We start from the raw sequence: 26,758 nt of genomic DNA on the forward strand, positions 1-26,758 counted from the left end.
GGGGGGGGGGGGTTAGGTTCTTCAATGCAAATATGCAATAGGAGGAAGCTAAAATACCAATTTTCTAGTTTGATTTGTAGTCTTTATTTTGATAATTTCAACAAGGTGAAAAGGGATCTACTTTATATTGAGAATATTATTCTCTGAGTTTTTTAAATTAATCATCATAATTGTTTGATTCAAACTTTTATAAAGATATCTTGATAAATCACAACTTTTATTATTTTTTTGCACAAAAGATTTCATCATAATTTTCTTGGAAATAACTAAATTCTTGGACAATGCATATGATTTTCTCAAAGAAGCTACATATTTAACTTGCTAGTCGTTATGGTTAATTCTATTTAATTTATGTGTCTTACTTTTATTTTTTCTTTCTTTTTAAAAAAAAAGTACCAGGTTCGATATTTAATAAATGTTTCATTACAATATATTTTTTCATTGTATGTATTTACCCTATAAATGATATGATTAAGATTACGTGTCAAAGCACAATTATTAAATCTATAATTTAAGATCATCATATACATAAAATTCTTTTATGTTCACTAGTGAAACTAAATAGTTGTTTTGACACGATTTGATGGAGACTTGGAAAAAAATGATCATCTTAAGTTAAGATATAATCCATATGTTTCAATTTGTTTGGTCTAGTTTGACTTTGTACGGAATTTAAATAAATAAAGAAGACTTTTTGAATCTTGGGATCTTAAATTAAAGATATGTCAAATATATCAAAATATCATTTAATCTTGTGGTCTTAAACGTGTCACGTGAAAAGTTGAAATGAAGAGATTGCTAAAAAGGAAAAAAAGTTATTCTATTTAAATTGGACGAGAAAATAAAAATTAGGTCAAACAAATTGAAACGACGAAAGTATATATATTTACTGAATACCTTGAACATAAACTTCTTTGTGAAAACAGACGCCCAGTTGAAATAAAGTTTTAAAATTGAAGCTTTCGATCTACCATGACTGTACCTTCAAAAACTGAGAAAACAATAATTGTCCTTGCTCTTCGCTCCCCCAACACACCACGTCCGACGGTTTCTAAGGCAAAGAAGACATCAATTTTATTTTATTTTCAATTTAAAGATTTAACTAATTTGATTTACCAAATAGAGTTACATGATACTTGATGAGAGGTAGCAGATGTTCACTAAAACAATCGAACTCGAAATTGCCAGTCATCAATGAAATGAATTAAGAATCATAAGGTTTTAGATCCAAATCTCTTATATGTCCAACCATTGGATGACAAAGAATACCTGATACTTGTGTTTAGGGGTGCTCACTGAAAATCGAAAAATTGAACCAAGTCGAGTCAAATTGATATTAATCTTTTAGATTTTGAGTTCGTTATCTAGATGTGTTTGTCTTTATAGAAATTTAATTATTTATCTTTACTTTCTAGTTTGATTGCTAGTTTTTTATTTGATCATCCAAAAATCTATTTATATTCAAAATAACTTGTCTTTGAGTCATTTAATCAAATATCATTATTTAATTCAATTATTAGTAAGACATCATGCTAAATTACAACTCTTTAATTTTTTTTACACACAAAAATAAATTATAATAAGTTTTCGAGATAATTTTAGAGACATTTCTATAGATTTGGTTTCATAAAACTAGCTTTAATTTATTATAGTTTACAATATTATGTTTATCTCCCTTATTTTTATTTCCTTTGGGTCAATTATTTCAACTTGTTTATCATTATTATTAAAACAATGATTTGAAAATTTTGTCCTTTCTAATTTCTTTAAAATTGTTAAATTATTGGACAATACATATAATGTTCTAGAAGAAGCTAACTATATAGTTCCTTCTAATTTTCTTTACAAAAGTAATTAATTTGGTAATGTTATTCTAGAATATAGTCAATAATGTTAAGGATATTTTGTTCAGTTCATCCATTTTGTTTATTTACTAATGAAAAATTGATAAAAAAAAATTTCTTATAATAATTTGGTAATTTATGTTAGGACCGAAAATAATCAGGTGTAACGCGGAAGCTAGCAAAGCAAACCTTGAAAGACCACAAGTAAGAAGACAAACGAGAAATATACAAAGACACAAAGATTTAACGTGGTTCGGTCAATCGACCTACGTCCACATCTATAGTTGGTGTTCAAGATGACGTGGCGCTATCGATTCGTCTTCGTGGTCTTCATCGTAGTCGTTGTCCTGATATTGATGCTTATGAAGAGGCAATTGTTAGTTCCTTCATACGGCCAAAAAAATTGTGCACTAATTCTCATTCAGAATTTGACATGGGAACAAAGTCTAGAATTGAAATTAGTGATGAGACACTCAAAATTCAAGAGATCCAAAACATGTCTTCAATGGATGCAGCACATTTCAATAGTTCTAAGGCATAAAAGGTGAGGGACAAACTCAATATTGGTAAGACATTTTCATACCTTTTTTCCCTCTCTAAATTAAATGTTGTATTGATTATGTGACCTACAAAGTAAATTTTTTCCATTCATGATTGTTATATTGTATATGCATGCCTTAGTAGTGAGATTTTTACCTTAATACTAACATATAATGATACATTCCATCGTTATGGCTAGTCATAGTTGTAGTACCTCATATATAATTAGTCAGGATGGATATGATTTTCATAATTTATTGACTTATTTGTATCATCACAAATATGTTGACGATTTATATTGATTGGTGATTGTTTGCTAAGTGCTTAATGATTGATAGGAAAGATATGTTACAGAAGGTTACACACTTATGAGATATAAATATTTACACATATATTTATAGGGTATTGACACTACAACAAAAACAACTTTTAGCGGTAATAAATATTGACATTTATAAAGAGTGTTGAAGTCTTTACCAGCATTAGTTAAGTGTCATTAGAATCAATATCGCTAAAAGCTTTAGAGACATATACAAAGAGTGTTAATTGCCACTAATGATCATTTTTGATGTAGTGTGATTTGATCATTGTGTACTTGTTGTTTAACGGGTGATGATTTGTGACTTATTTTGTTTGACTATGTGGAATGAATTTATCTATTTGCTATGTGACTATGATTATATATTTGCTATTAATTTTAGTCGACATATGATGTCTATCAATACAATAATGTGTTTGTACTAATATTACTCCGACTTTTTTTTTGAGTGCAGATTGTGATCCAGAGATGTCTACTAAACCCCGCATTTAGCTGAGTTACTTCCATCCATGCTGACGCAAATCTTTTTCATTGTGATGTCTTTCTTTCAGACATTGAAACTATCTATTATTTGTTGTTTTGATAGTCTTAGAAACTGCTAGTTAAATGTTTTAGTATGATAACTTTGGGATTTTTTGGGATGTTTTGTTTAGACTTTTGTTACTGTTTTATTTAATTTAAAGACTTAGAGTTATTTTGTTATGCTTTTATAATTTCTGTCTAGACTTATTAGATATTGCATGAGTTAGAATGTTAAATGTTGATTCTCCTAGAAAGAGGTTGGTGTAGGTGGCAGTCACAACGATTTGAATGTGATTTAACGACTTTTTGATAAGTGCTCTGTAAGAAAATTTAGTAACCCATCAGAGTGGTTGAGTTAGTGGAGCAAGTGGTATCTCATAAGGAAAGTCAAAGATTGATTTTTTTTGTCAACGTCTTTTTAATCGAGTTCATCGAATTGGACTTATGTTGTGCGATTTATATCTACGATCTGATTTGTCAGCAAGTACTAAACTAAATTAACTTAATAAAGTTGAAATTGATAATCTTGAAGATAATTTCTTATAACTTTTGTATATAATTTGTCATTTAAAAATGTGCAAATGTGCTCCAACTTTCATGTGTTGATATGTTTCATTAGACAAATCTACAATTAGTAGAAGGAAGATCGACAAGTAAGAAAAAAATATTTTTCAATTCAAGAAGGCATTAATTTTATGTTAAATGATGAATTCATTTTTCTACTGAAAATGCTATGATAGAAAATAGGGAAAAACTTTGTCTTATTCTAGAAAATATTAAATCACGCGTGAAATTGACTTTTTTGGACAATTAACTTATGTATTCCTAATTTAAAATCATGTGTCATAGCTAATCTATTTCATCTTCACATAAACATTTCCCTTAAAAATGTTGTAGTATATTGACATTATATTTATATCAAAATACAATATTTTTCAAATGTAATTTAAAATATTTCTTTTATAGTTAACAATTTTTATATCCAGCTCTGCTAAAATAAAAAGAGGTACTTTAATTGTATGCTCGAAAAGAATGCAAGTTTTCAAATAATTTCATAATTCAAAGTTATGATTTTTCCTTATTTGGTTATTACAAAAAGTAGAATGGAAGAAAACTTTTTCCTTAAAACTTCCAATAGTGAAATTCTGTTCTTTTATTTTTACCACAAAAAAAAAGAGAAGAAAACTTTACTAATAAAAAATTTGAATTGTTTAACATTTATTGCGTAGTTTTTTTTAAAAGGTATTTTATAAATTTATTGTTTTATTTGGTTTATATTTTGATATTCTGTTGTCACCTTTTTTTTTGTAATTTTAATTTGAATATCCTTTTTTTTCATTGAGAATTTATCAAAAATAAGGATAAAATATATCCATGTACAATAGGAAATAGTTTATATATATATATATATATCATTTGGTTGAAATATGAGGGGCATAATGTATAATATTGAATTCTTACATATTCCTTTCACTAAAATTTAATTTCCCTCCTTTATTTGACTATATGTTTGTCCTTTTATTCAAAGAAGTTTGACTCTTTGTCTTTCTCTCTCCTATTCTACTTTAAATCACTATGTTGTCTCTTTCTTTAATATCCAAAAAGCAAAGGTGTCTCAATAAATTCATCAGAGAGTACATAACAGGCCTTGAATTTAATTAAGAGAGAGAAATTGAAAGAAAATGGCAAAAAGATTTTCTCTTTCTCTCTCATCACTGTTTTTCTATCAAAGACATTTTTTTGGTACTTTTAGGTGCACCAACTGTCCTCCAATCACCCCCTCAAAGAAACTCATAAATAAAAAATATTAAGGAAAATCACTAATTTGAAAGGCAAATAGTGAAAACCATTTAAAAAGTATTAGGATATAAATGAAAATGATTTTGTTTGATAATAATTTTGTATTGAGATTAAATTAGATTAAGATTTGCACATTACAAGCCCATTTTTAATGGTAACGTTCGGAAATGATTTGGAGGGACATTACAAATATTTTCAGCGTTTAGTGTTTCTGTGTAGCGATTCTAAATAATTTTTTGACTTGTTGGGGTTGATAGTTCAATCTTCTGGTTGTTCGTTTGAGTTTTGTGCAAGTTTTCGTGTTTTGGTGCTTCATGGCCAATTTCTATTAGAACTCCTGGAAGATGATGCAATTCTGACGGTTTCGTTAGCTTCGGAACGTCGAGTTTGATCTAGAAGGACCTTTCATGCATATCCTGAGCCCTCTTGTGGAATTTGACTTGAAACAGAGCTTGAGCGTGGGACCACTTTTGTTGAGACGACTTCGGTTGGAAGCTTTGACACAATCCAAACATGATTTTTTCCACTCTCAGAGTCAAATTCAAAGACTTCGAATTAAGAGTGGTGGAATCTCAATTATCTCATCATAATATATGTCGGTAAATAACACTTTCTCCCTACATCTTTACATGTCCACTATACTATTTTGAGATGTCCAAACAATACTTATTTAGTTTGGAAATCAAGAGATAATTTATCAATTTGTGTCTTTTTTACCTTTATTATTAAATATTTTTTATTTTTCAATATTTAAACGACTTATAATTAATATGTACGATAGAGAAAAAATTACCTCTCTAATTATTACTATTTCGTAAAGAATATGACAAGTCAAATATAAACAAGTAAAAATAGACGGAAAGAGTAGTACTAATATGTTTTTTTGATAAAAGAGGTGAGAATGAAAAAACTATGTAGTAGGAAATATTGTATTCCTTGATGTCGATGAATCCACAAGTAAGATGTAGCATTTGATCATAGATTCTTAAATATTTCTAAAAATTAGATTTTGATGAAATTTTTAAAATTTCAAGTTTCGATTTTAAAATTTTCATTTTTTTTTTTTTCATAATGTGAAAAATCCTAGAAGCTCCTTTCCACCAAACATGACTTCTTAAACCCTTTTGGCTTTTGCCAAACCCCTAAAAAATAAAATATATATTTATTCTACTTCTATGAAAGAAAGTTGTCTTCTCCTTACTTTAATTCAAAAGCTGAAAATTTTCTACTACTATTTCATACTTGCTTTTGTCTTTTTCCCTTCTCCTCTCTTCCTCTTTTCCCAAAAACTCACTTCACCACCTCTTCTCTCTTTTCAAATCTAGGGTTTTCATTTTTTTTCTTTTCACTTTTCCTGTTTGATACAGTTTTTTCTTACTTTTTCTCTTAAAATTACTATCTTGGTGGTGTTTTTGTACTATAAATCCTAGGCATTTTTCAAAGTAAAGCTTAAATGTGTGATCTTTAGAAGTTCTGTTGGTTCAAAATTCAATCTTTATGTATTTTCAAGATTTCATTTTTTTTCTAGTTTTTAGCTTTTTAATGAACTTCCTGAAAAATCCATCTTAAACCCTTCTGAGGATTTTAAGAAAATAATAATCTTTTTCATGGTTTGATTAGATTTCTGTTGTTGGGTTTTGTGTTTTTGTTTGTACTTTATGTTCCATTTTGAATTGGTTGATTGAACTTCAAAATTTTTTACCACCTTTTTAGTAAAATAGAAGGATCAAGACATAGTTTTTCTTCTACTTCTGTTGTTGGGTTTTATGTTTTTGATGGTACTTTATGTTCCATTTTGAATTGGTCGATTGAACTACAAAAAGTTTACCACCTTTTTAGTAAATAGAAGGATCAGGACTCAGTTTTTTTCTCTTCTGGAGTTCAAATTTTAGTGAGTAAATGCATGGATATAAGGGAAGGGATGGCACTATCTGGTTCTGCAGCTTACTATCTTAATAGAGGGATTAGTGGTTCTGGTTCTAGTGTAGGTAGTGGGTCTGGGACACCTACAGGGGTACCTACCCCATCTGGTTACAAGTCTCTTACAAATGCTAACATTGCAGTTCAATCCAATATGGGGAGTAGTAGTGGTAATGTGAACTCAGGATACCAAGTTGAGAACTCATCATCCAATTTTGGTCATGGGGTTAACATTAGTATGACTTCCAGTGTTTCACCTGGTAGTGATCCAGTGAAAAAAAAGAGAGGTAGGCCTAGGAAATATGGTCCTGATGGGACCAACATGTCTTTAGCATTGTCCCCTTTGTCTAGTAACCCTCCAAGTGGGTCCATTACCCCCGGGCCAAAGCGTATCAGGGGCCGGCCTCCTGGAAGTGGGTGGAAGCAACAATTGTCTTCTGTTGGTGAGTTATGATGATTTGAACATGAGTGGATTTATTGAATTTCATCAATGTGTAACTTGAATGCTGTTTGTTGTCTCCTACTATCTTGCTTGATAGTGTTTTTAAGTTGTTGGCTAACTAAAACTTAGTGTTTTTCTATCTCTTTGTTATACTCACTATTATGTTGATGCTGCATTTATGAGGCGGTATATGGCATTCATGTTACATTTTTAGCAGGTGACCGGCGTTCTTATTAATGTGCTTCACTAGTTTTGAGTTCTTGGTCCTGTCTAAGTATGCTTAAACAGTGTTGCCTGTCATCCAGAATCAGAGCTAATAGTCTGAATCTTGTTAACATTTAGAATAGAGAAGATAACTTTATGCAAATCAAACTATTTTTCGTGCATATTCACTCTTACTCTTATTTAGTTAGAAATAATTTGTTCTAATGTGGCATAACAGAATGATTTGCTTGGATCTGTTAAACTCGGCATCGCGTTGATGGCTGCATATCACATAATAATGATATTGAACTTCCCCTTCCCGAGATTAGGCCCCATCAACCCCCGGTAGGGAGGATGGAGGTGTTAGGGTAGGTGGGGAAGTTCTCTCTAATATTTCCAATCACGTTGGTTAATTTGTCTCACAATTGGAGTTTGTAACTCACAAGATATCCTATTTGTTTAGTTGTAGTTTCTGAAGAATAAATTACTTGCTGCAGGTGAATGGATGAGCAGTTCGGCTGGACTGGCTTTCACTCCTCATGTTATACACATTGGTGTAGGAGAGGTATTGCTTTCAACACATTTTATATGTATAATCTTTTCCTTTCATTGATAAAAATCGGATAACTTTGTATGTATGATTTTCTTCTTCTTCTTCTTCTTTTTTTGAGAAAGTGCTAAAACCATTGTCTTTTGCATATGACCTAAGTATTTCTTTTATCACATTCCCTCTTTTGGACCTGACTGTATGAAATCTTTCTCACAATAAATCTGTCACATGGATGAAAGGGAATCAAACTGTAATGTTGATATGTGACAAACAAAATTGAAGTAAATGCTCTGTGTTTTTCTTTCCGACTCATTCCATTGGTGGGAACTTAGTCGAGGTGTTGCGAACAAGCAAAGAAGTACTTTTGGTAACTGAAACGGAACATTGTTGGAAAGGTTCTCCCACAATGTTGGCCCAGAGGGAAGAGCTTTTTTAGATTTGGAAAAATGTGATTCGACTGATGTTCCATCTTAAACCATATGGTTAAACACTCTATGTCATCAACTTCTGTAACCTGTCTGTTGTTTTTCTTGATGCAAAATTCACTTAGACGCTCTCCTTAAACTTTGCAGGATATTGCGGAAAAATTGTTGGCATTTGCACAGCAGAGGCCTAGGGCTTTATGTATCTTATCAGCTAATGGTGCAGTTTCAGCTATAACATTACGCCCCCCTGCCAATTCTGGTGCCACTGTTACTTATGAGGTTAGACTTCATTTGATATTTTGTGATTTACTTAGACTTGAAGAACTGATAATTCCATTAAGCATGTTATTGAGAGATCTTAAACTGGGATTTTATTTAAAGTATTCACCCTTGGAGATCCTAATCAAGATTATGGGAAAGTGAGGAACTGATAAACATCAGTATGTGAGATATTTGAAATTTAAAAAATAGTAGTAAATTAAATGTTGCATGTGCCTTGATCAAAACTTGTTGTAACCGTGGAAGATGCTCTGCATATTTACTTCTTAAATGCTGAGATATTGAGACATAGTTTCTCTGTCGACTAGCTTTTATATTATTGCCTCCTTGTTCTCCCTTTTTGGGAGTTAACTGTACTTGGAGCATTGCAAATTCCCCACTCTTAATTGCCCAGTGGGTTTTATTTTAGGGGTAATAAAGAGCAAAAAGGAGGTGGATGGGGCTCTTTGCTTTGTGGGTGTTACTTAGGAGCTTTAAGCTTCTGAAAATTCCTGACTGTTGATATGTGATTAGGAGAGATCGGAGATACACTGCAATTTTAATAGTCATTAGCAGGTGGTTCTCTCAGAGTATCAGGCTAATGATGTCTGGTTGTGATTTGTGACTGACAATTTGCAATTGGTAGAGACATTTTTTTTATAACTGTGGTTTTGGCCAGCTTGTGTGCACCTCAACTAATTCCACAGGATACCTGCCACCTGCCAACTCCCACCAGCAGCAGGTTACTCCTTTGTCCACAGAGAGGCTAGGATAGTTGGGAAGAAATCACCTTGTGTTTTTGTCTCCATTGGGATTGGAATCTGACCTGATGGTTCTCAACAGACTTCATGGTAGAGAAATTTTCGTAAGCTTGTCAAACAAAGCACTAAATTGTTGTGATTGGGGTCCAGGACCTTTCAACTGTTTGAAGAACAATATAGGTTGTGTAACAATTCAATAGAACAAATTCAGGTGATGCTTATAATTATTTTACAATGATTGTGTTTATCAAAGGTAGGAGTAAGGTCTGTGTACATCCTAGCCTCCCTACATCCCACTTGTGGGACCACACTAGGTATTCTTGTTGTCGTCTTGTGTGTATCAGACTTATCTCTTGGAAACTGAAAAAAAAACTTGCTATGTTTTCAATAATCTATGCATAATGATCCGTTGGTATGCCTTAGAAGAACGCAATTAGAATCTGTGCTGCATCAAATTCCACTTAAAATGATAGTATAAGATCCATTATCCATATCGTCCTTTCAAGATTGTTTATTTCTCTTTGTTACAATGGTTAAAATTCTACTTACAGAAACAAGAACTCTGATTTTTAGATTGGACTTTGGAGAGAAACGTTGTTATTTTTTAATGGAGAACTAAAAAAACATGGATATGAATATGAGATATAAACATTTGATGCTGCAAATCTAACAATTTTAGCATCTTCTTCGACATATTAGTCAATATAATAATCATATACCAAGGTCTGATAACTTAATGGAGTATACTTGCATAGTAAATTTGTTACCTTCTGAAAAAAATAAAAAATATAGTACCCATGACTCGAGAACTTTAACCTTCAACAAATTGTTTGGTTTTACTAATTAGCATGCTATATGTTATAGCATTCCCCAATTTAGGGTAACTTACCTCTCCAGTCCTCTCTTTTCATTATAGTAAAAAAGTTTCCACATGTATCATGAGAACTATATGTTTCCTATTCTATGCAGGGCCGTTTCGAGATATTATGTCTGTCTGGTTCTTACTTGGTTGCTGAAACTGGGGGCCCACGCACTCGCACTGGTGGTATAAGTATCTCAGTTTGTAGTCCTGATGGCCATGTAATTGGAGGTGCTATAGGGGGTAGGCTTATAGCAGCCAGCCCTGTTCAGGTATTTGCTTTATGCTTGTTTATCTCTGGCTTGAAGATCAGATATTTGTCATCTGTTTTCTGGTGTAACAAGCAAATGAATAATATTTGCCGCAGGTAGTCGTATGCAGCTTTGTCTATGATCCAAAGGGAAAGAGCAAACCAGAAAGTAGCACTAGAGACGAGCAGGAGTCTGCTGAAAAGTCATCTACACCAGTCAGTGCCACTCTGAATCAAGGTCCTACTTCAGGGTCTGGTCGGGGTGTTTGGCCTCCAACTTCCCGAACAGATGTGAGAAATTCCCAGACCGAGATTGACCTGACGCGTGGATGACACAATTCGCTGCAATGCATACATGAGGAGTTTGTATATATGTGCTATTGTAAATGAAACGCGCCAGGGGATCAAGCTCCACAATTTAACTCTCTGCCCATTAGTAGATGATGGATTATGCTAACTTTGGTAACAAAATTCTCCTTTTTAGGTACTGTTTAGTGGTAAGGTAGAGGATGATATGGTTGTTACAAGTAAAATTATTGCTTCTTTAGAAGTGCTTTTGGTCTCTTTTCTGTTGTAACTTGGAATATTTTTTATTTTTCGGACAAATCAACAGGCCAAACATGAGTTCCCCTTTTGCCTCCATGTTCTGAAGGTAAGTTATTTTCATTCCATTTTGGCTAGCAATATGTTGATGTCTTCCGAACTCTTTCCCCTATCGTAATTGGGGGGGGGGGGGGGGGTGTTTTGGGGGTTTGTTTAGAGCAAACCAGAAAGTAGCACTAGAGACGAGCAGGAGTCTGCTGAAAAGTCATCTACACCAGTCAGTGCCACTCTGAATCAAGGTCCTACTTCAGGGTCTGGTCGGGGTGTTTGGCCTCCAACTTCCCGAACAGATGTGAGAAATTCCCAGACCGAGATTGACCTGACGCGTGGATGACACAATTCGCTGCAATGCATACATGAGGAGTTTGTATATATGTGCTATTGTAAATGAAACGCGCCAGGGGATCAAGCTCCACAATTTAACTCTCTGCCCATTAGTAGATGATGGATTATGCTAACTTTGGTAACAAAATTCTCCTTTTTAGGTACTGTTTAGTGGTAAGGTAGAGGATGATATGGTTGTTACAAGTAAAATTATTGCTTCTTTAGAAGTGCTTTTGGTCTCTTTTCTGTTGTAACTTGGAATATTTTTTATTTTTCGGACAAATCAACAGGCCAAACATGAGTTCCCCTTTTGCCTCCATGTTCTGAAGGTAAGTTATTTTCATTCCATTTTGGCTAGCAATATGTTGATGTCTTCCGAACTCTTTCCCCTATCGTAATTGGGGGGGGGGGGATGATGTTATGGTCGTTTTGCTTCTAGAGATCAGATTTCCGTATACAATTGACACTGAAAGGGATCTATATTTGTTGTTGTTGTGATTACATAATGAAGTAGAAAAGAACATCAGTTCCATTGGGATATGCAGGGTAGTTATTGTACCAAGGGAACTAGTGATGATTTAAGATTGTTTTTTCTTTTACGAAATAGAGTGACAAAGGACTGAATCTCAGTGGATCATGTCAGATTGATAGTGATGCCACTCTTGTCACTTAAAACACTGATGATGTCTAGATACAGTATTCAGACCAGAAGATTTCAAGCCAACCCCAGTTTTTTTTAGGAACATGTAAAACTTTCCACACTGCTTCAGAAGCATCAACAATGTTATTCTGGCAAGATGGAAGGTATACATGTGGAGAATCACACCCTCTACCAGAGTCACATTCATCAACAACCATAGCTTTCACACTCCTCCCATTCGCGTGGATGGTAATGTTCTCAAAACAACATCTCCCTTTACTGTACCACCCCGTGGACAGAACCATCACGGGGACAGAGTTGTGGTAATATATACCACTACATTCTGATGGACCACCACCATCACCCCCTTTGTCAAAGTTGTTGATGGTTAGCATTGCCTTCGTGTGACTGGAAACTGGAGGTGAACATTTGTAAGTAGTGTAAAATTTTCCTTCTTTACAACATTCATCACCAAGGCTACAGAACAAAATGTAAATAGTGGTGGTCATGTAAATGCAAATAATGGAACATAATTGAGAAAAAATTATTAAGAAAACAAAGGGACAATAACAATGACTACAGAACTCTCCTTGGAAATCTTTGGTACGTAAGTAAAAACAAATTATCCTAAAACTATAGTATATAATTTAGACAAATGCTGCGAGAGGTGGGGTTAAGACGAGATGTGTTGAAAGATGGAGATGACACAATCAATGTAGAATGCACTTGTGGAGCTTGTAGTCTCACTAGAAAGTCATTTTCCTTTTTAAGAAACTTGTTTTCCTAGAAAAATGTTTTCAAATTTTTTTGACTAACCGAACATGAAAAAATTGGAAAGCATTTTCTACCGAACACATCCTTTAAGGAAAAAATAATAAATACGGCATATATTAGAACAAGTTACAATAACAGCATACGCAATGTAATCCCACAAATAAAGTTTTTAAAAAATAGATCGTATGCAGACTTTAGCCCTAACTCCTAACTCGATAAAGAGATTATTTTCAAAAGACCATCGTCTCAAATACAACGTATTAAAACCAGTAAAATATTCAAAATGTCACATCCTCAACACAAACAACAGAGTTGCAACTTATTTTACTCATAGAATGCTAATTAGTTTTATCTAATAAAACCAAACCTTTCCTAGTCCTAAAATTCCTCTCCACATTGTTATTTTTCTTGTGATGTTACTTTATTACTTTTACCCCGTTATGTTCAATGGTTTGGATATACATTACCAGCTCTACTTACATTTCAAGTATTGTTAGGTGGCAAATTCTTCTATAAATAGCAAAACAAGTCTATCAACTCTTCACCAAAAAAAATCAAGAAAATAGAACAAGTTGGAAAAATATGAAAAAACCAATTTTAGGACATGTTGTTGCTTTCTTGATCCTTATTTCCATGGTATTTAGTAACATATTAGTTGTTGAAGCTCAAAGCCACAATGGTCATATGAAGGCAATTTTAACAATTAATGATTTTTCAAAAGGTGGTGATGGAGGTGGACCATCAGAATGTAGTGGTAAATATTACCATAATTCAATTCCAATAGTGGCTTTATCAACTAGATGGTACAATAAAGGAAAAAGATGTTTTGATAAAATTACAATTTATGCAAATGGAAAGACTACAAAAGCTATGGTTGTTGATGAATGTGACACAAGTAGAGGCTGTAAAAATAACATTGTTGATGCTTCTGAAGCTGTGTGGAAAAAACTAGGTGTTCCAAAAAAGGATTGGGGTTGGCTCGAAGTTCAGTGGTCTGACTAATTCAGTTTCATGGTACATTATAAGGATTTATATATACAGTCTTCATCCTTGGCTTTCATTTCGATACAACAATAATAACATATTCAGTAGTATCATTGTCTGAATCATGCTATCATAATAATAAAAACTATTACCTATCGTTATCTTTTAAATAACATGATAGTGTAAGGTATAAATACAATAATAGTACTTGCTATTTTTCTTGCTTCTCTGAGATTTGTGTATATGCACAGCTGTTTAAAATGATGGAAGTGTTTGTCTTTACTAGCAATCTTTTTACCAAATGTTGAGAAAAAAAACTTGAGTTTAATACTTGGAAATAGAAATATTCAGTATATTGAAATTGTACAAGTAGCAAACATAGTACTAGGTAAAACAAGAAGAAAATTACATCAAACATAGAATTTATTTGCTATGATATGTTTCATTATTTCTAGCACAAAATGCAGAAACAGCGCGGAGTCCAGACTCCAGTGCTTAAGCAACCCCCAAGAGTTTCTTGATATCCTTCTGCAGAAATACAAAGAGAGTGTTTGGTCTTGTTAACTATATTGTCAGTTGAACAGTGATAGAGTAAGGAAAATTATCATAGGCCAGGACACCGGATTCTTACCTCCATGCTAGCTGGAGTAGTTGTTGGAGAGTAGCGATCAACGACGTGTCCTTCTTTGTCAATGAGGAATTTGGAGAAGTTCCACTTGATACCATCTCCAAAGAACCCACCTTTGCTTGATTTCAGAAACTTATACAATGGAGCAGCATTATCGCCATTCACGTCAACCTAGACCAGACATAAAAAACACGAAGATGTTAGTACATACTGCTTGCTTCATCTATTTTCAGTTTCAGCTCTAATGTAGATGACTAGAAGAGAAGAATGTTTGTGCTATTGCTACCTTATCAAATATGGGGTACTCGGCCTTGAAGCGAGTGCAGACCATTTGCTGGATATCTTCAATGCTTCCAGGCTCCTGTCCACCAAACTGGTTGCAAGGGAAGGCCAGAATCTCCAAACCTGTGTAACAGGGAGGACATATTATTAACAAACTAAATTAGGTATAAACAACCATAGTATTTAAGTTCTCTTTGCAGAATTATGTCAGGATAAGCGCCTCCATTGCTGAGGAATTGATAGCACAGATTTGAGTTTAGGAGAATTGAACAAACCTTGATCCTTGTATTTCTTGTATAACTCAGTCATGTCGGTGTAGTTTGAATTAGTCAGGCCACTGCATCAGAAAATGGAATCAGTTAACACTCATAAGCAAATGTTAAACAAGATCACAATGATATCATAAATACAACAAATATCTGTTCAGACCTTTCAGAGTAAATGCAATGAGATCAAATTACAAAGAAATGAACAAGACATTTTATCTGGATATGCACAATCACTTGTCATTAGTGGTACTAAGAACACGTTGGTTGAGTCGGTGTCCTTGGACCAAGCATAGCAAGAATGTTCACTCAGGGCTCGAGTAGAATAATGTCATATTCAATTTCTCGTAGATAAAGTTTTTTTATAAAATGCATAGTATTTTCATCACGGGGAGGAACGCCCTATCCAATGTAAGATAAGGTTCAAGTTTAACACTTCTTTACTTTCAGTCAATTCTATGGAGAGCAACACATGAAAACTTCACTAATTACAAGGAGCAAAAACAAACGATCATTTCTCTCATCAAAAGTTCCCACTGAAATCCGGAATATTGTGAAAGAGGCTTCGAACATATAATGAATAAAATAACTCTGAAACTAATACATACCACTGTGATGCAACATTGACAATGATAAGGACTTTTCCCTTGTAAATACTGAGATCAACGTCCTTGCCCTTAGCATCCTGTAAAGAACAAAAAGAACTTCAATTATCCAAGATTTTATTCAGGTTTGAGCTCAAACTGTATAGTCCCAAAAAAAAGAACTACTCTCAACCAATACTGTATTAACAATATCAAAACAGACCTAAAACCAAACTTTTTGACTATAAAGAAACAAAAACAAACCCGAAGTTTAGCTAATAAATGCAGCAACAAGCCTTAGTTTGCTGCTAGCACCAAGTTGATACCATATATCACAAGTCACACCCTCTGCTTATCTTCTTTCTTTTCCCCTTTCTGATTAGTCAAAATCATTTGCACTAATAGCACTTAGATGGTTGGAAAGTGTATTCAACACAATATGCTTGTGTACATCAACCACATTCATTTAACAAGTTAAACCTAAACCCAGCTACCTACACAGCAGAGGCATCTCTCTTTACACCCAAAAGATAAATTGAATAAAAAAGACTGATATTTTACACTGTTTGCTAATCTTGTCAATTCAAATTTATACAAACCAATAAAGCAAGGGCTAATAAGTTGAAAACAACTCCTTGGAACTTAAAGCCCCAAATCTCTAATTGCAAACAACAAAAGGCAAGCCAATGCAATAAGCTCCAGCTCGGGGAAGGGCCGGACCACAAGGGTCTATTGTAGGCAGCCTTACTGTGCATTTTCACAAAAGGCTGTTTCTAAGGCTCAAACCCATGAGTCATGACAATAACCAAGAAACTAAACAAAAGCATAAATAAATGAGCCACCTTTATCACAAAAGACAACAAAAATGAATGATTTTTCACATTCTTTGCTTATGTTAGTGATTCATAACCAATATAAAACCAACTTCCAATCACCCACTAAACCAAAAATTGATAAAAAAAACCACACCACATAACTCAATTTCCTAATCCAAACACTAACAAAACAAACAAAAACAACATTCTTTCTAAACCAATCAGTCAAAATAAGCAAAATTGAACAATTTAGAAAAACCCCAAATCAAAATAAACAAAAGTTCTAACCTTGACAGTGAAATCATAAACAGATTGAGGATTGCTGGATTGACTAGCCATGGTATGATCTGATCTTAAACCCCACAACTCAAACCCCTTAGAGGTAACAAAAGAACTGGGAAAAACTGTTCGGATTGGCCTTGAGAAAGACGAAACAGGAAGATTAAACACAGAATTGAACTGGGTTTCTCTTACAATCGAAGAAAATCGCCTTAAAATACTGAGATTTTGCTTTGGGATGAGAAGAACACGAGCTGTAGAACAAAGCATTTATAGCTGAATTATTTGGAAAGGTCAATAATAACATCGTGTGTGTTTTGTATTTAGATATGGAGGACACGCTTTTACACGTGGCATGAAAAGAAAGAGACACGTGGCATGATATAAGGCAAACACGTTGTGAACTTTCATATGATAACTTTTTAAAAAGAAATATAAGTATTATTTTTTATTATTTTTACATATGTCGTCTAGATGAATTTTTGTTATAATTATATGTCTTTTTGATTCCATTCTATTTCTTTTTTCTTTTGGATTTTGAAGGTGAGTCGCTGATTTTAACATCATTTATAATCTGATGGTATTTTTTAGACAATTAAAAGCAAATATTGCCTCTTATGCTTTTATATATTAAGCGTTAAATATTCTTAACGAAATTTTTTATTTGACAGCAACAATTTTTTTTATTTAATTTGTCTAGACTAGATTGTTTGATTTATTTATTTATTTTAGTCACGTAAGCAATGATGTGAAAGTATATGCTATGAACAAATGTATATGATTATGAAACTATATTATAAAAGCTGTGCATGTAGGTCCAATTGTCTTCATCTATTTTTTTTAGTCAAAGTTGTGCTCTGTTTGTTACTTATAATCTTCTGGAAAATTATAGAAGATTCCAACAAAAGAACATTTAAGGCACTAAAGATAAAAGTCTTATTTTTCCACTTGTTCAGACTATATGGATAGAGTTATATATTTATATTGTCAAAATTCATTTCATTTCAACAATTGAGACATAGATAGATTATTAGAAAATTCGAATTGAATTAGGATATTTGATTTTATAAATAATAACTACTCGTGTTTAGGTTGAATTATTGAAACTGATAATAAATAGTTGATGCGTTTGATAATAAAATATTCTAATAGTTAACATGACTAAGTTGTCCATAAAAATTATTTACAAAACTTACATAGTAAAAGTCTCTATATAAAGAGATTAAGGATGAGCAGAATTAACTAATAGTTGAGCCTTCTCCGAACAACAGGAGATAGCTATAGTTGTCCATCATACAACGCACCAACTTAACTTGTTTGGAAGGCTCGCTCTGAGTAAGTTCAAATCACTTACAATACACAAACTCTATGAAGGAGCGTTTTCACTATCATATCAAGAAACGTAGAAAGTGGTGACCATGTAAAATGAACTATAGTACAATTCCACTTTGAGAAACTTAAAATTTCTTCTCACTTTTTTTTTCCTAATACAAAAAGTATGATACATATAACAAGTCATAATTCCAATTTGTTCAATCTTTGAAACAAATTGTTTATAGTTATTGAAAATGCATCTTGAAATTTCTCCAACTTAGATTTTGGATCTCCATATACTAATCCAGGTAACAACTCATATACTATGTAACTTCTCATGTTCTCTCTTTCTTTTGTTGGAATTTGCATAAGCCTCTCCACAACATTGACTTTCATTTTCCTCACATCTTCTTGATCTATGAAAACTGAGTACTTTTTATGATCTTGTGGTAAATGCCATGAATATTGATAGTATGCTGTAAAGGGATCAAAGATTACAGGTATACAACCTGATATCAACGAATCGAAAACTGATTTTCTTGTTGGACTGTCCCCTGGAGGCTGCAAACAGAATTCAGATTCCATGAAGAGTTCTATTATTGACTCAGGCTGATTGCAGCTACTTGAATTGCAGTTCAAGAATCTACATTCTTGATCTTTGGTTGATGTGCATTGGCTGATCAAGATTGACCTTATGTTTTCTGGTGCATCAGGCCTTGCTGCACCAGCAAAGGACACTAGGCTTTTTCGATTTGACCTGATGATTCTGTCCTGCCACGCGATTATGTCATTGTCTGATTGTGGATGGAAATAAGTAGGATGTGGTATTCCTATGTCGTTAACTTGCCATGGTTGTCGTTCAATCAAGAGTTTAACCGGATTCTGCATTTCGTCTAGCTCCAAGAACCTACTCCCCCATATGGTGTCACTATATCTTCTGAAGTCCCAAGAAATTTTACCTAAAACAAAGACATGATCATTACCTGATTTTTGAAACCAATGTTTCTGTGACTCTAACCATCTTACAAGTTCTACTCCCAACGAGTCCTTGACATCGTTGGATACATTCTTGAAATGCCATCTTAAGACATCAAGTCCACCATAAAATGGCACATAAAACAGTTTTGCTTCATCTGCATTGTGAACTCTGCAAGGATGATTCAGTACGCGAGAATGAAATATCAGCTCTAGTGAATACTGATGTGTCTGGTACCATCCTGTGCCAAGATTCTGTATTGGTTCGCCCATTGCATCGTTGCTGAAGTACTTGCAGAGGTTGACCCAAGGATTTATATCTGCACATTGAGCTACCAAGTCTTTGTTGAACTTTGTTGGTAAATCATACACATAGATTCCCCTGCCATCACACGTTGCATTAGTATTGCTCGTTGCTGCCCATGAACGATGAACCTGCAATTGATCCTCCACGTCATTATAAGCGATCACTAGTTCCTCATCACCACTTTTAACCATGTTGTTTCTGAAAGAAACACTTTTGTTTCCTGCAAATGAATCAACAGATGTTGTACTTTCTTGTTTTGCACTAGGAATGGATGTGGAACTATCATTCACACGCGGAATAGCTATGTCAAGAGGACTAGATTTTTGTAGTGAAACATCAACAACATTTGACACAGTATCAATTGATGTGAAACTATCATTGACACGTGGACTTGGGATGTCAAGAGGACTAGAAACATCAACAACAGTTGAGGTGGAACTATCATTGACACGCGGAGTTGGGATGTCAAGAGGACTATAATTTTGTACTGAACCATCAACCACATTTGACATAGTATCAATTGATGTGGAACTATCATTGAAACGCAAAATTGGGATTTCAAGAGGACTAGATTCTTGTAGTGAAACATCAACAACATTTGACATAGTCTCAATTGATGTGAAACTATCATTGACATGCGGACTTGGGATGTCAATAGGACTAGAAACATCAACAACATTTGAGGTGGAACTATCATTGACACGAGGAGTTGGGATGTCAAGAGGACTATACTTTTGTACTGAACCATCAACCACATTTGACATAGTATCAATTGATGTGGAACTATCATTGAAACGCAAAATTGGGATTTCAAGAGGACTAGATTCTTGTAGTGAAACATCAACAACATTTGACATAGTCTCAATTGATGTGAAACTATCATTGACATGCGGACTTGGGATGTCAATAGGACTAGAAACATCAACAACATTTGAGGTGGAACTATCATTGACACGAGGAGTTGGGATGTCAAGAGGACTATACTTTTGTACTGAACCATCAACCACATTTGACATAGTATCAATTGATGTGGAACTATCATTGAAACGCAAAATTGGGATTTCAAGAGGACTAGATTTTTGTACTGAAACATCAACAACATTTGACATGGTATCATTTGATGTGAAACTTTCATCGACTATTGCTGTTCCAGTGTCTTGAAGAGTATATTCTCTTGACGCGATGTCCTTCTGATCAACAAAAACAGAAGGAGAAGTACCATTTAGAGAAGAAATCGCGGTATCAAGATGTGGTTCAGTGCCAGCAGAAATGCAATAAAGATCATTGAGTTTACGCGATGAGATGCAAATATGTACTACTTTACCAGAAATAATAGTAGTAGAAGAAGACCATATGAAGATAAGAATCAAGACAAGAACTATAGATGGAATTCTAAACAAAAATTTAGCTAAAAAAGAAGAAAAAAAGAAACTTTCTTCTTTATGTTCAACTTTTTTGTTAATCTTAGCTTTTTTCTTTGAAACAGAAATTGCCATTTTGATGGCTAACAATATAATTTTCTTGATCTTGATCTTCTTTTCTACTATGGTGGATATTTTTTGTTGTGCCATAACATGGTAGCACGTACTAAGATGAAAAAAAAATGTCATAATATTTGCAGGCACGTTTATATGTTACATTGTACTTGCATGTATTAGAAGGAATTAACAAATAAAAAGTCAATGTATCCATTTTTATATATTGTTCATATTATTTAACTAGTGGTTAGAGAATTTTGCTTACCAAACTCTGAACATAGTATCCATGAAATCTGTTCTTGACGTGCTGATTCATTAAAAAATAGGTGATAGGAATAGAGTTTGTTATACATAAAGACGTAGACATGGCATGGCGATTTATTAATTGTCCTCGGAAAAAAAAAGAGTGATAGGTCAAAATCACTTTTTTTCAGTGACATATCTAACCAAATTGAATAGGATTTGAAGAGTTGTCATGATTATATACATAAATTTCGATGAGCTATTGAAGTTGTCAATGTGATTGATCAGACAAATGATGCACTGACTCGGCCTATGATAACTTTGAGTTCACCTACAGGATTCCAGACTTAAATTGTGTGTTTAGGTGAGCATGTTCTAATGGGTAAATTATGGTATATTTTGTAAAGTGATGATTGTTCATGAATTGACTAGTTTTACGATTCTTCCAAATATCCCCACACAAGTTGTTAGCAATAAGTAAGACAAATACAACATTTCCCCAAAAAGGATATTGATTAGGCATGTGTATTGATTACGACATAGTATAAAAAAATTATATAAATACTCTAACAAGTCGCACCAGTGGTCTAGTGGTAGAATAGTACCCTGCCACGGTACAGACCCGGGTTCGATTCCCGGCTGGTGCATTTGAGAGCAATGACGTTTACTTGCACAAATTGTGAACGATTGGGTTGTCACATACATCTGATTTATAAGATGAGATCATGTGTATCTGAGCTCTCTTTTTTCTTTTGCCCTCTACGTGATGGGTCAATGATGGTAAAACATGATCATTGAGGATTCATACAATCGACTTCAACTTGTTTGGTATAAATTTGCAAACTCTAACTTAGTCCTTTAAATCCTTGATCTGTCTTGTAACCAACTTCTCTAGTGCCACAATGGGAGTTTCCACCATGATTTCCCCTATTTTCTGTTAACAGTGTGAAACACAAACACAAAAGTACATTCATATAGTGACCCAAAAACAGCTACATCAATTCTCCCATCACACATTTGTTGTTCATAATCATGATCATATACATAATTAGTAGCGGTTACTATATAGAGTTGCATAATATTCAGAGTCAATAGACTACAATGAACATGAAACTTGATTGAAAGTCAGCTCTTGGATACAAACATGACACTAATTAAGGAGAAAAATAAACACAACTGGTGTATGCTAAGTAACACTGTTCCAGGTCCTGAATTTCAACAATTTCTACCACTTGTACAAACCGACGAATAAAATTTAATGATCCGTGGATCAAGCCAAGTTGATGCCACCTGATTGTGACCGTGACTCATAGAAGAGTCTTACAGTTGAGTAGATGAGAGAAGGTTCAGCCATAGCGCCATTTCCATAATCTCCACAAGCTAGTCTTTTTGAAACTGGTGGTATGAGAGAGATTCCAAGCTCATCAATTACCATAAGGTGTCGTTCTGTGAATGGATTATTCCACATCAATGTATTCATGGCTGGTGCCACAAAAAGGGGTTTATTGTAGTCCCATGCTCGTACGATGCAGGTTAACAAGTTATCACATAGTCCACCTGCAATCTACAGTACATAAGACATATATCAGCTTAATTGCAAAGTAGATCGCAATATAAGTAATACTACAAATTCTTTTTTATGATGTAGGGAATTGAATTGGTGTCTTTCTTGACGTTAACCTTCTAGCATGGACATGTTCAATTAGTATGTTTAACATTGTTGATAGTCCATTTTATAAAGATCAATTAGTACTAGGATAAGGGAATAAATTGTGTTTTTGAGGCAGAATGAGTGTTATCATAAAACAAAATTTCAGGAATAAAACATGGAATGATACATCACCTTCCCAAGTGTGTTTGCTGACAAAGGGGCAATAACCATAATATCAGCCCACCTGCGGAGCTCAATGTGTAGCACACTATCACCAATTTTCTTCCAAGTGGACCATTCCTCCTCATCAGTATATAGAATGGCATCTTCCGGAAGTGAAGCTTTGTCTATGAAATGAAGAGAAGGTTTTGTTGCAACTGCTTTAACTTCTGCCCATTCAGAAAAACAACGACATAGATTTGCAAACTTAATTGCAGCCACACTTCCACTTGCTGCCAGCAGAATACGAGGTCTCCTAGGTGCACCATTAATCTGAACTGGTTCCATCTCTGAAGTCATAGGATCCGTATCTACCTAACCTGTGAAACATAAAAAAGGATTCGTTAACTGCACTAAGAGAAAGAAGTAATTGTACATGCGTGCAACTAAGGGGAATGACAACAGTAAATAATTAAGAGATCTCCCCTCGGTAACTTGCTTCACAATCATAACGCTTTGGACTTAGCTCACCCTAGGTGTGGTCAAATCAATGCTTATCTGAATTTTTCAAACCCATTTTAGCCCTCATCTTCACGGACATCAAAAACAGTTGACCACCAGCTGATTAGCTGATGTAGATTCACGGATTTGAACTTTGACTTGCTTACAGGCATGTTTACCTGAACTGGTTAACTGGTCCTTAATTCGGTTAAATTGGTTTGCTGGTCTTTCATTCTGCTGAACTAGCATTCAGCTCGAGTAAACTGACCTCAACTCGGTTATTCTTTTTTTTTGCCTAGGGTCAAATCAGCTAATCATTTTTTACTCGACGTCCCAACTGATATGCATCTATTCCTGTTCTTGTAGAGGACTAGTTGTTGACAGAGTCATTGACTGTAACAACCTTCTTTAGATTTGATGAAACTTTGTAGCTCTCCTTCCATCATGGTAATTCTAGATTTCTCATATTTGAAGGTGAGTTTCAACTTGTCTTGAGGCTCATGGATTGGATCCAAGTATCACCATCAGTTTCGTTTTCAAGTGTTATGGGCTTGGAAAATAAATCAATTTCTTTAACAGCTATTTAGGATGCATTACCTCTTTCCAACTTAAATCAATTCAATATTGAATATGAACCGTCAATAGGAATACCAAAAATTCCACCTTTATCAACAATTCACTATTCATCCTATTTTCTCTAACAAAAACCCTAATTTATCAACACCCATTTTAGGAGCTAGTGCAAAATTCAAATCAAATGGTGACAACCACTTCATAATACATCCCACATACATATTCCATAATTATATTCGAGAGTGAAGTAGATAAATTACCTAATTGATATCAAACCCCAACTTGAGTTCTTGAAGAATTTTCGAAATTCTTGAATGAAAACTAACACTTTTTTAACAAATTAGGAACGTTGTATTTCTCTCCTTCCTGAAAATTCTTGTATGCTTTATGAACTTACCTCTTTGTGATGCCACTACAGATAGCAAGGAAACAGAGAGCACCTGGAGGGATGAGGGGTTGCTTCACGTTCTGGCAAGGACTTACAAATAGAAGTAGTAGTTTTTCCCCTTTTCTTTTCTTCACTTAGTAATTTAGTAGTTCTATAGGAAAAGAATAATAAAAGTGGTCCATCCACCCCAATTAATAATTAAAGACTACAACAACAACAACAACAACAACCCAGTAAAATCCCACTAGGTGGGGTCTGGGGAGGGTAGAGTGTACGCAGACCTTGCCACTACCTCGTGCGAGGTAGAGAGGCTGTTTCCGGAAGACCCTCAGCTCAGGTACATCAAATCCAAGTAAAAGGCGAGAAAGACAGTGTATATACATACCATCCAATACGAAAGATAATATACAATCAACAAAGGAAGACAATGACATCTATACACAATGAGAGAAATGAAACACAATAAACAACAAAAGGCTATCGATCTCACAGAAAAGAACTGCAAGTGCAAGACTAGGACTACTACACACGCTACAACCCCTACCCTTGCAAGAAGAGACAACACGCTAGCCCTACTAACCTTCAACCTTAATACGAGACCTCCACTCCTTCCTATCTAGAGTCATGTCTTCGGTAATGTGAAGCTGAGCCAAGTCCTGTCTAATCACCTCTCCCCAATACTTCTTAGGCCTACCTCTACCCCTCCGCGTACCCTCTACAACCAGCCCCTCACACCTCCTCACTGGGGCGTCTGCGCCCCGTCTCTTCACATGACCAAACCATCTCAGTCTCGTTTCCCTCAACTTGTCCACCACAGAGGCCACTCCCACCTTCTCCCGGATAACTTCATTCTTAATCCTATCACTCCTAGTATGTCCACACATCCATCTCAACATCCTCATCTCCGCAACCTGCATTTTCTGAACATGAGAGTTCTTGACTGGCCAACACTCCGCTCCATACAACAAGGCCGGTCTAACTACCACTCTGTAGAACTTACCTTTAAGTCTAGGTGGAATTTTCTTATCACACAAGACTCCAGAGGCAAGCCTCCATTTCATCCACGCAACCCCAATGCGATGTGTGACATCATCATCGATGTCACCACTTCCTTGTATTACAGACCCAAGATACTTAAAACTTTCTTTCTTGGGGATGCTCTGTGTGGCAAGTCTCACTTCTACATCTGCCTCATCCAACGCATCACTGAATTTGCACCCCAAATATTCTGTTTTGGTCCTACTCAACCTAAACCCTTTGGACTCAAGCGTTTGTCTCCACACCTCCAACCTCGCATTAACTCTGTCCCGCGTCTCATCAATCAGTACTATGTCATCCGCAAATAACATACACCATGGGACCTCCTCTTGAATAGACCGCGTCAACTCATCCATCACCAAAGCAAATAGAAAAGGGCTAAGGACTGATCCTTGGTGCAACCCCATCTCAACTGGGAAATGCTCCGAGTCACCTCCAACCGTTCTAACCCGAGTCTTGGCTCCACCGTACATGTCCTTTATCGCCCTAATATAAATCATCGGGACACCTTTAGCCTCCAAGCACCTCCAGAGGACATTCCTTGGCACCTTGTCATATGCCTTTTCAAGGTCAATAAACACCATATGAAGGTCTCTCTTCCTTTCTCTATATTTTTCTACCAGTCTTCGCATAAGGTGAATGGCTTCGGTCGTCGACCGTCCAGGCATGAATCCAAACTGGTTCTCAGAAATGGACACCCCTCTTCTCACCCTCATCTCCACTACTCTTTCCCAAATCTTCATAGTATGGCTTAGCAACTTGATACCCCTGTAGTTGTTACAGTTCTGGATATCGCCCTTGTTTTTATACAACGGAACCATTGTACTCCACCTCCATTCATCAGGCATCTTTGCTGTCTTAAAAATAACATTAAACAACCCAGTCAACCACTCTATACCTGCCTTGTCCGTGCTCTTCCAAAAATCCACCGGAATCTCATCGGGTCCGGTCGCTCTTCCCCTGCTCATCCTACTAATAGCACGTATAACCTCCTCGCTCCTAAAACACCTGCAGTACCCAAAGTCCCGAAGTCTTTCTGAGTGTGCCAAATCACCCAACACAATGTCTCCGCCCCCTTCTTCATTTAGAAGTTGGTGAAAGTATCTTCGCCATCTCTGCTTAATGGAGGTCTCATCCACCAATACTTTGCCTTCCTCATCCTTGATACACTTTACTTGGTCCAAGTCGCGCGCCTTCCTCTCTCTCGCTTTTGCGAGCCTATACAATTTCTTATCCCCACCTTTGTCCCCCAGCTCGA

At 34.9% G+C, this 26,758-nt stretch overlaps 6 protein-coding genes and 1 non-coding gene across 8 annotated transcripts in view; 3 read left to right on the forward strand and 4 right to left on the reverse strand.

Annotated features, from left to right (window-relative positions):
• Nucleotides 1-6,125: 6,125 nt before the first annotated feature.
• On the forward strand, nucleotides 6,126-11,969 carry LOC102603251 (AT-hook motif nuclear-localized protein 5). Of its 2 annotated transcripts, XM_015307151.1 has the most exons (6): nucleotides 6,126-7,388; nucleotides 8,089-8,156; nucleotides 8,714-8,845; nucleotides 10,555-10,716; nucleotides 10,812-10,883; nucleotides 11,488-11,969. In XM_015307151.1, the coding sequence occupies exons 1-6, from the start codon at nucleotides 6,929-6,931 to the stop codon at nucleotides 11,629-11,631; spliced, it is 1,038 nt and encodes a 345-aa protein (XP_015162637.1). In that variant the 5' UTR covers nucleotides 6,126-6,928; the 3' UTR covers nucleotides 11,632-11,969. The 2 variants fall into 2 exon arrangements, with proteins under 2 accessions (XP_015162637.1, XP_015162636.1); XM_015307150.1 differs by lacking the exon at nucleotides 11,488-11,969 and having other exon boundaries at nucleotides 10,812-11,365.
• A 339-nt stretch (nucleotides 11,970-12,308) lies between these two features.
• On the reverse strand, nucleotides 12,309-12,770 carry LOC107059969 (putative ripening-related protein 2). The gene has a single exon (XM_015307100.1). The coding sequence runs from the start codon at nucleotides 12,768-12,770 to the stop codon at nucleotides 12,309-12,311; it is 462 nt and encodes a 153-aa protein (XP_015162586.1).
• Nucleotides 12,771-13,668: 898 nt separating this feature from the next.
• On the forward strand, nucleotides 13,669-14,037 carry LOC107059970 (putative ripening-related protein 2). Its single transcript, XM_015307101.1, has one exon. The coding sequence runs from the start codon at nucleotides 13,669-13,671 to the stop codon at nucleotides 14,035-14,037; it is 369 nt and encodes a 122-aa protein (XP_015162587.1).
• A 286-nt stretch (nucleotides 14,038-14,323) lies between these two features.
• LOC102603592 (probable phospholipid hydroperoxide glutathione peroxidase) lies at nucleotides 14,324-17,174 on the reverse strand. The gene is made up of 6 exons (XM_006343933.2): nucleotides 16,883-17,174; nucleotides 15,804-15,880; nucleotides 15,205-15,266; nucleotides 14,934-15,052; nucleotides 14,651-14,818; nucleotides 14,324-14,547 (listed from the first exon to the last, which is right to left on the reverse strand). Exons 1-6 carry the CDS (start codon nucleotides 17,141-17,143, stop codon nucleotides 14,515-14,517), a joined length of 720 nt encoding a protein of 239 aa, XP_006343995.1. The 5' UTR covers nucleotides 17,144-17,174; the 3' UTR covers nucleotides 14,324-14,514.
• Nucleotides 17,175-18,388: 1,214 nt separating this feature from the next.
• On the reverse strand, nucleotides 18,389-20,965 carry LOC102584146 (xyloglucan-specific galacturonosyltransferase). The gene is made up of 2 exons (XM_006343960.1): nucleotides 20,542-20,965; nucleotides 18,389-19,689 (listed from the first exon to the last, which is right to left on the reverse strand). The coding sequence occupies exons 1-2, from the start codon at nucleotides 20,963-20,965 to the stop codon at nucleotides 18,389-18,391; spliced, it is 1,725 nt and encodes a 574-aa protein (XP_006344022.1).
• Nucleotides 20,966-21,766: 801 nt separating this feature from the next.
• Nucleotides 21,767-21,837, forward strand: TRNAG-GCC (transfer RNA glycine (anticodon GCC)). The gene has a single exon. It is a non-coding gene; the product is annotated as a tRNA-Gly (tRNA).
• Nucleotides 21,838-22,212: 375 nt separating this feature from the next.
• LOC102603925 (phosphopantothenoylcysteine decarboxylase-like) overlaps nucleotides 22,213-26,758 on the reverse strand; it is a 7,250-nt gene continuing 2,704 nt past the window's right edge. Inside the window, exons 3-4 of the mRNA XM_006343934.2 lie at nucleotides 23,034-23,380; nucleotides 22,213-22,754 (exon numbers count right to left, since the gene is read on the reverse strand). Of these exons, the coding sequence (XP_006343996.1) occupies nucleotides 22,461-22,754; nucleotides 23,034-23,360 (621 nt within the window). The 5' untranslated portion in view covers nucleotides 23,361-23,380 and the 3' untranslated portion in view covers nucleotides 22,213-22,460. The remainder of the gene's footprint in view (nucleotides 22,755-23,033; nucleotides 23,381-26,758) is intronic.

The sequence above is a fragment of the Solanum tuberosum genome, unplaced genomic scaffold (assembly GCF_000226075.1).
Source record: "Solanum tuberosum cultivar DM 1-3 516 R44 unplaced genomic scaffold, SolTub_3.0 scf00048, whole genome shotgun sequence".
In the NCBI taxonomy this organism is placed as follows: domain Eukaryota; kingdom Viridiplantae; phylum Streptophyta; class Magnoliopsida; order Solanales; family Solanaceae; genus Solanum; species Solanum tuberosum.

Coding starts and splice junctions, on each gene's coding strand:
- LOC102603251 (XM_015307151.1), top strand. CDS start 6,929: ATGGATATAAGGGAAGGGATGGCACTATCTGGTTCTGCAGCTTACTAT. Junction 8,157..8,713: donor TACACATTGGTGTAGGAGAG/GTATTGCTTTCA, acceptor TAAACTTTGCAG/GATATTGCGGAAAAATTGTT. Junction 10,717..10,811: donor TAGCAGCCAGCCCTGTTCAG/GTATTTGCTTTA, acceptor TATTTGCCGCAG/GTAGTCGTATGCAGCTTTGT.
- LOC107059969 (XM_015307100.1), bottom strand. CDS start 12,770: ATGACCACCACTATTTACATTTTGTTCTGTAGCCTTGGTGATGAATGT.
- LOC107059970 (XM_015307101.1), top strand. CDS start 13,669: ATGGTATTTAGTAACATATTAGTTGTTGAAGCTCAAAGCCACAATGGT.
- LOC102603592 (XM_006343933.2), bottom strand. CDS start 17,143: ATGCTTTGTTCTACAGCTCGTGTTCTTCTCATCCCAAAGCAAAATCTC. Junction 15,267..15,803: donor GTCAATGTTGCATCACAGTG/GTATGTATTAGT, acceptor TTTCTGATGCAG/TGGCCTGACTAATTCAAACT. Junction 14,819..14,933: donor AGTACCCCATATTTGATAAG/GTAGCAATAGCA, acceptor TGTCTGGTCTAG/GTTGACGTGAATGGCGATAA.
- LOC102584146 (XM_006343960.1), bottom strand. CDS start 20,965: ATGGCAATTTCTGTTTCAAAGAAAAAAGCTAAGATTAACAAAAAAGTT. Junction 19,690..20,541: donor TGTTTCAGTACAAAAATCTA/GTCCTCTTGAAA, acceptor ATTCATTTGCAG/GAAACAAAAGTGTTTCTTTC.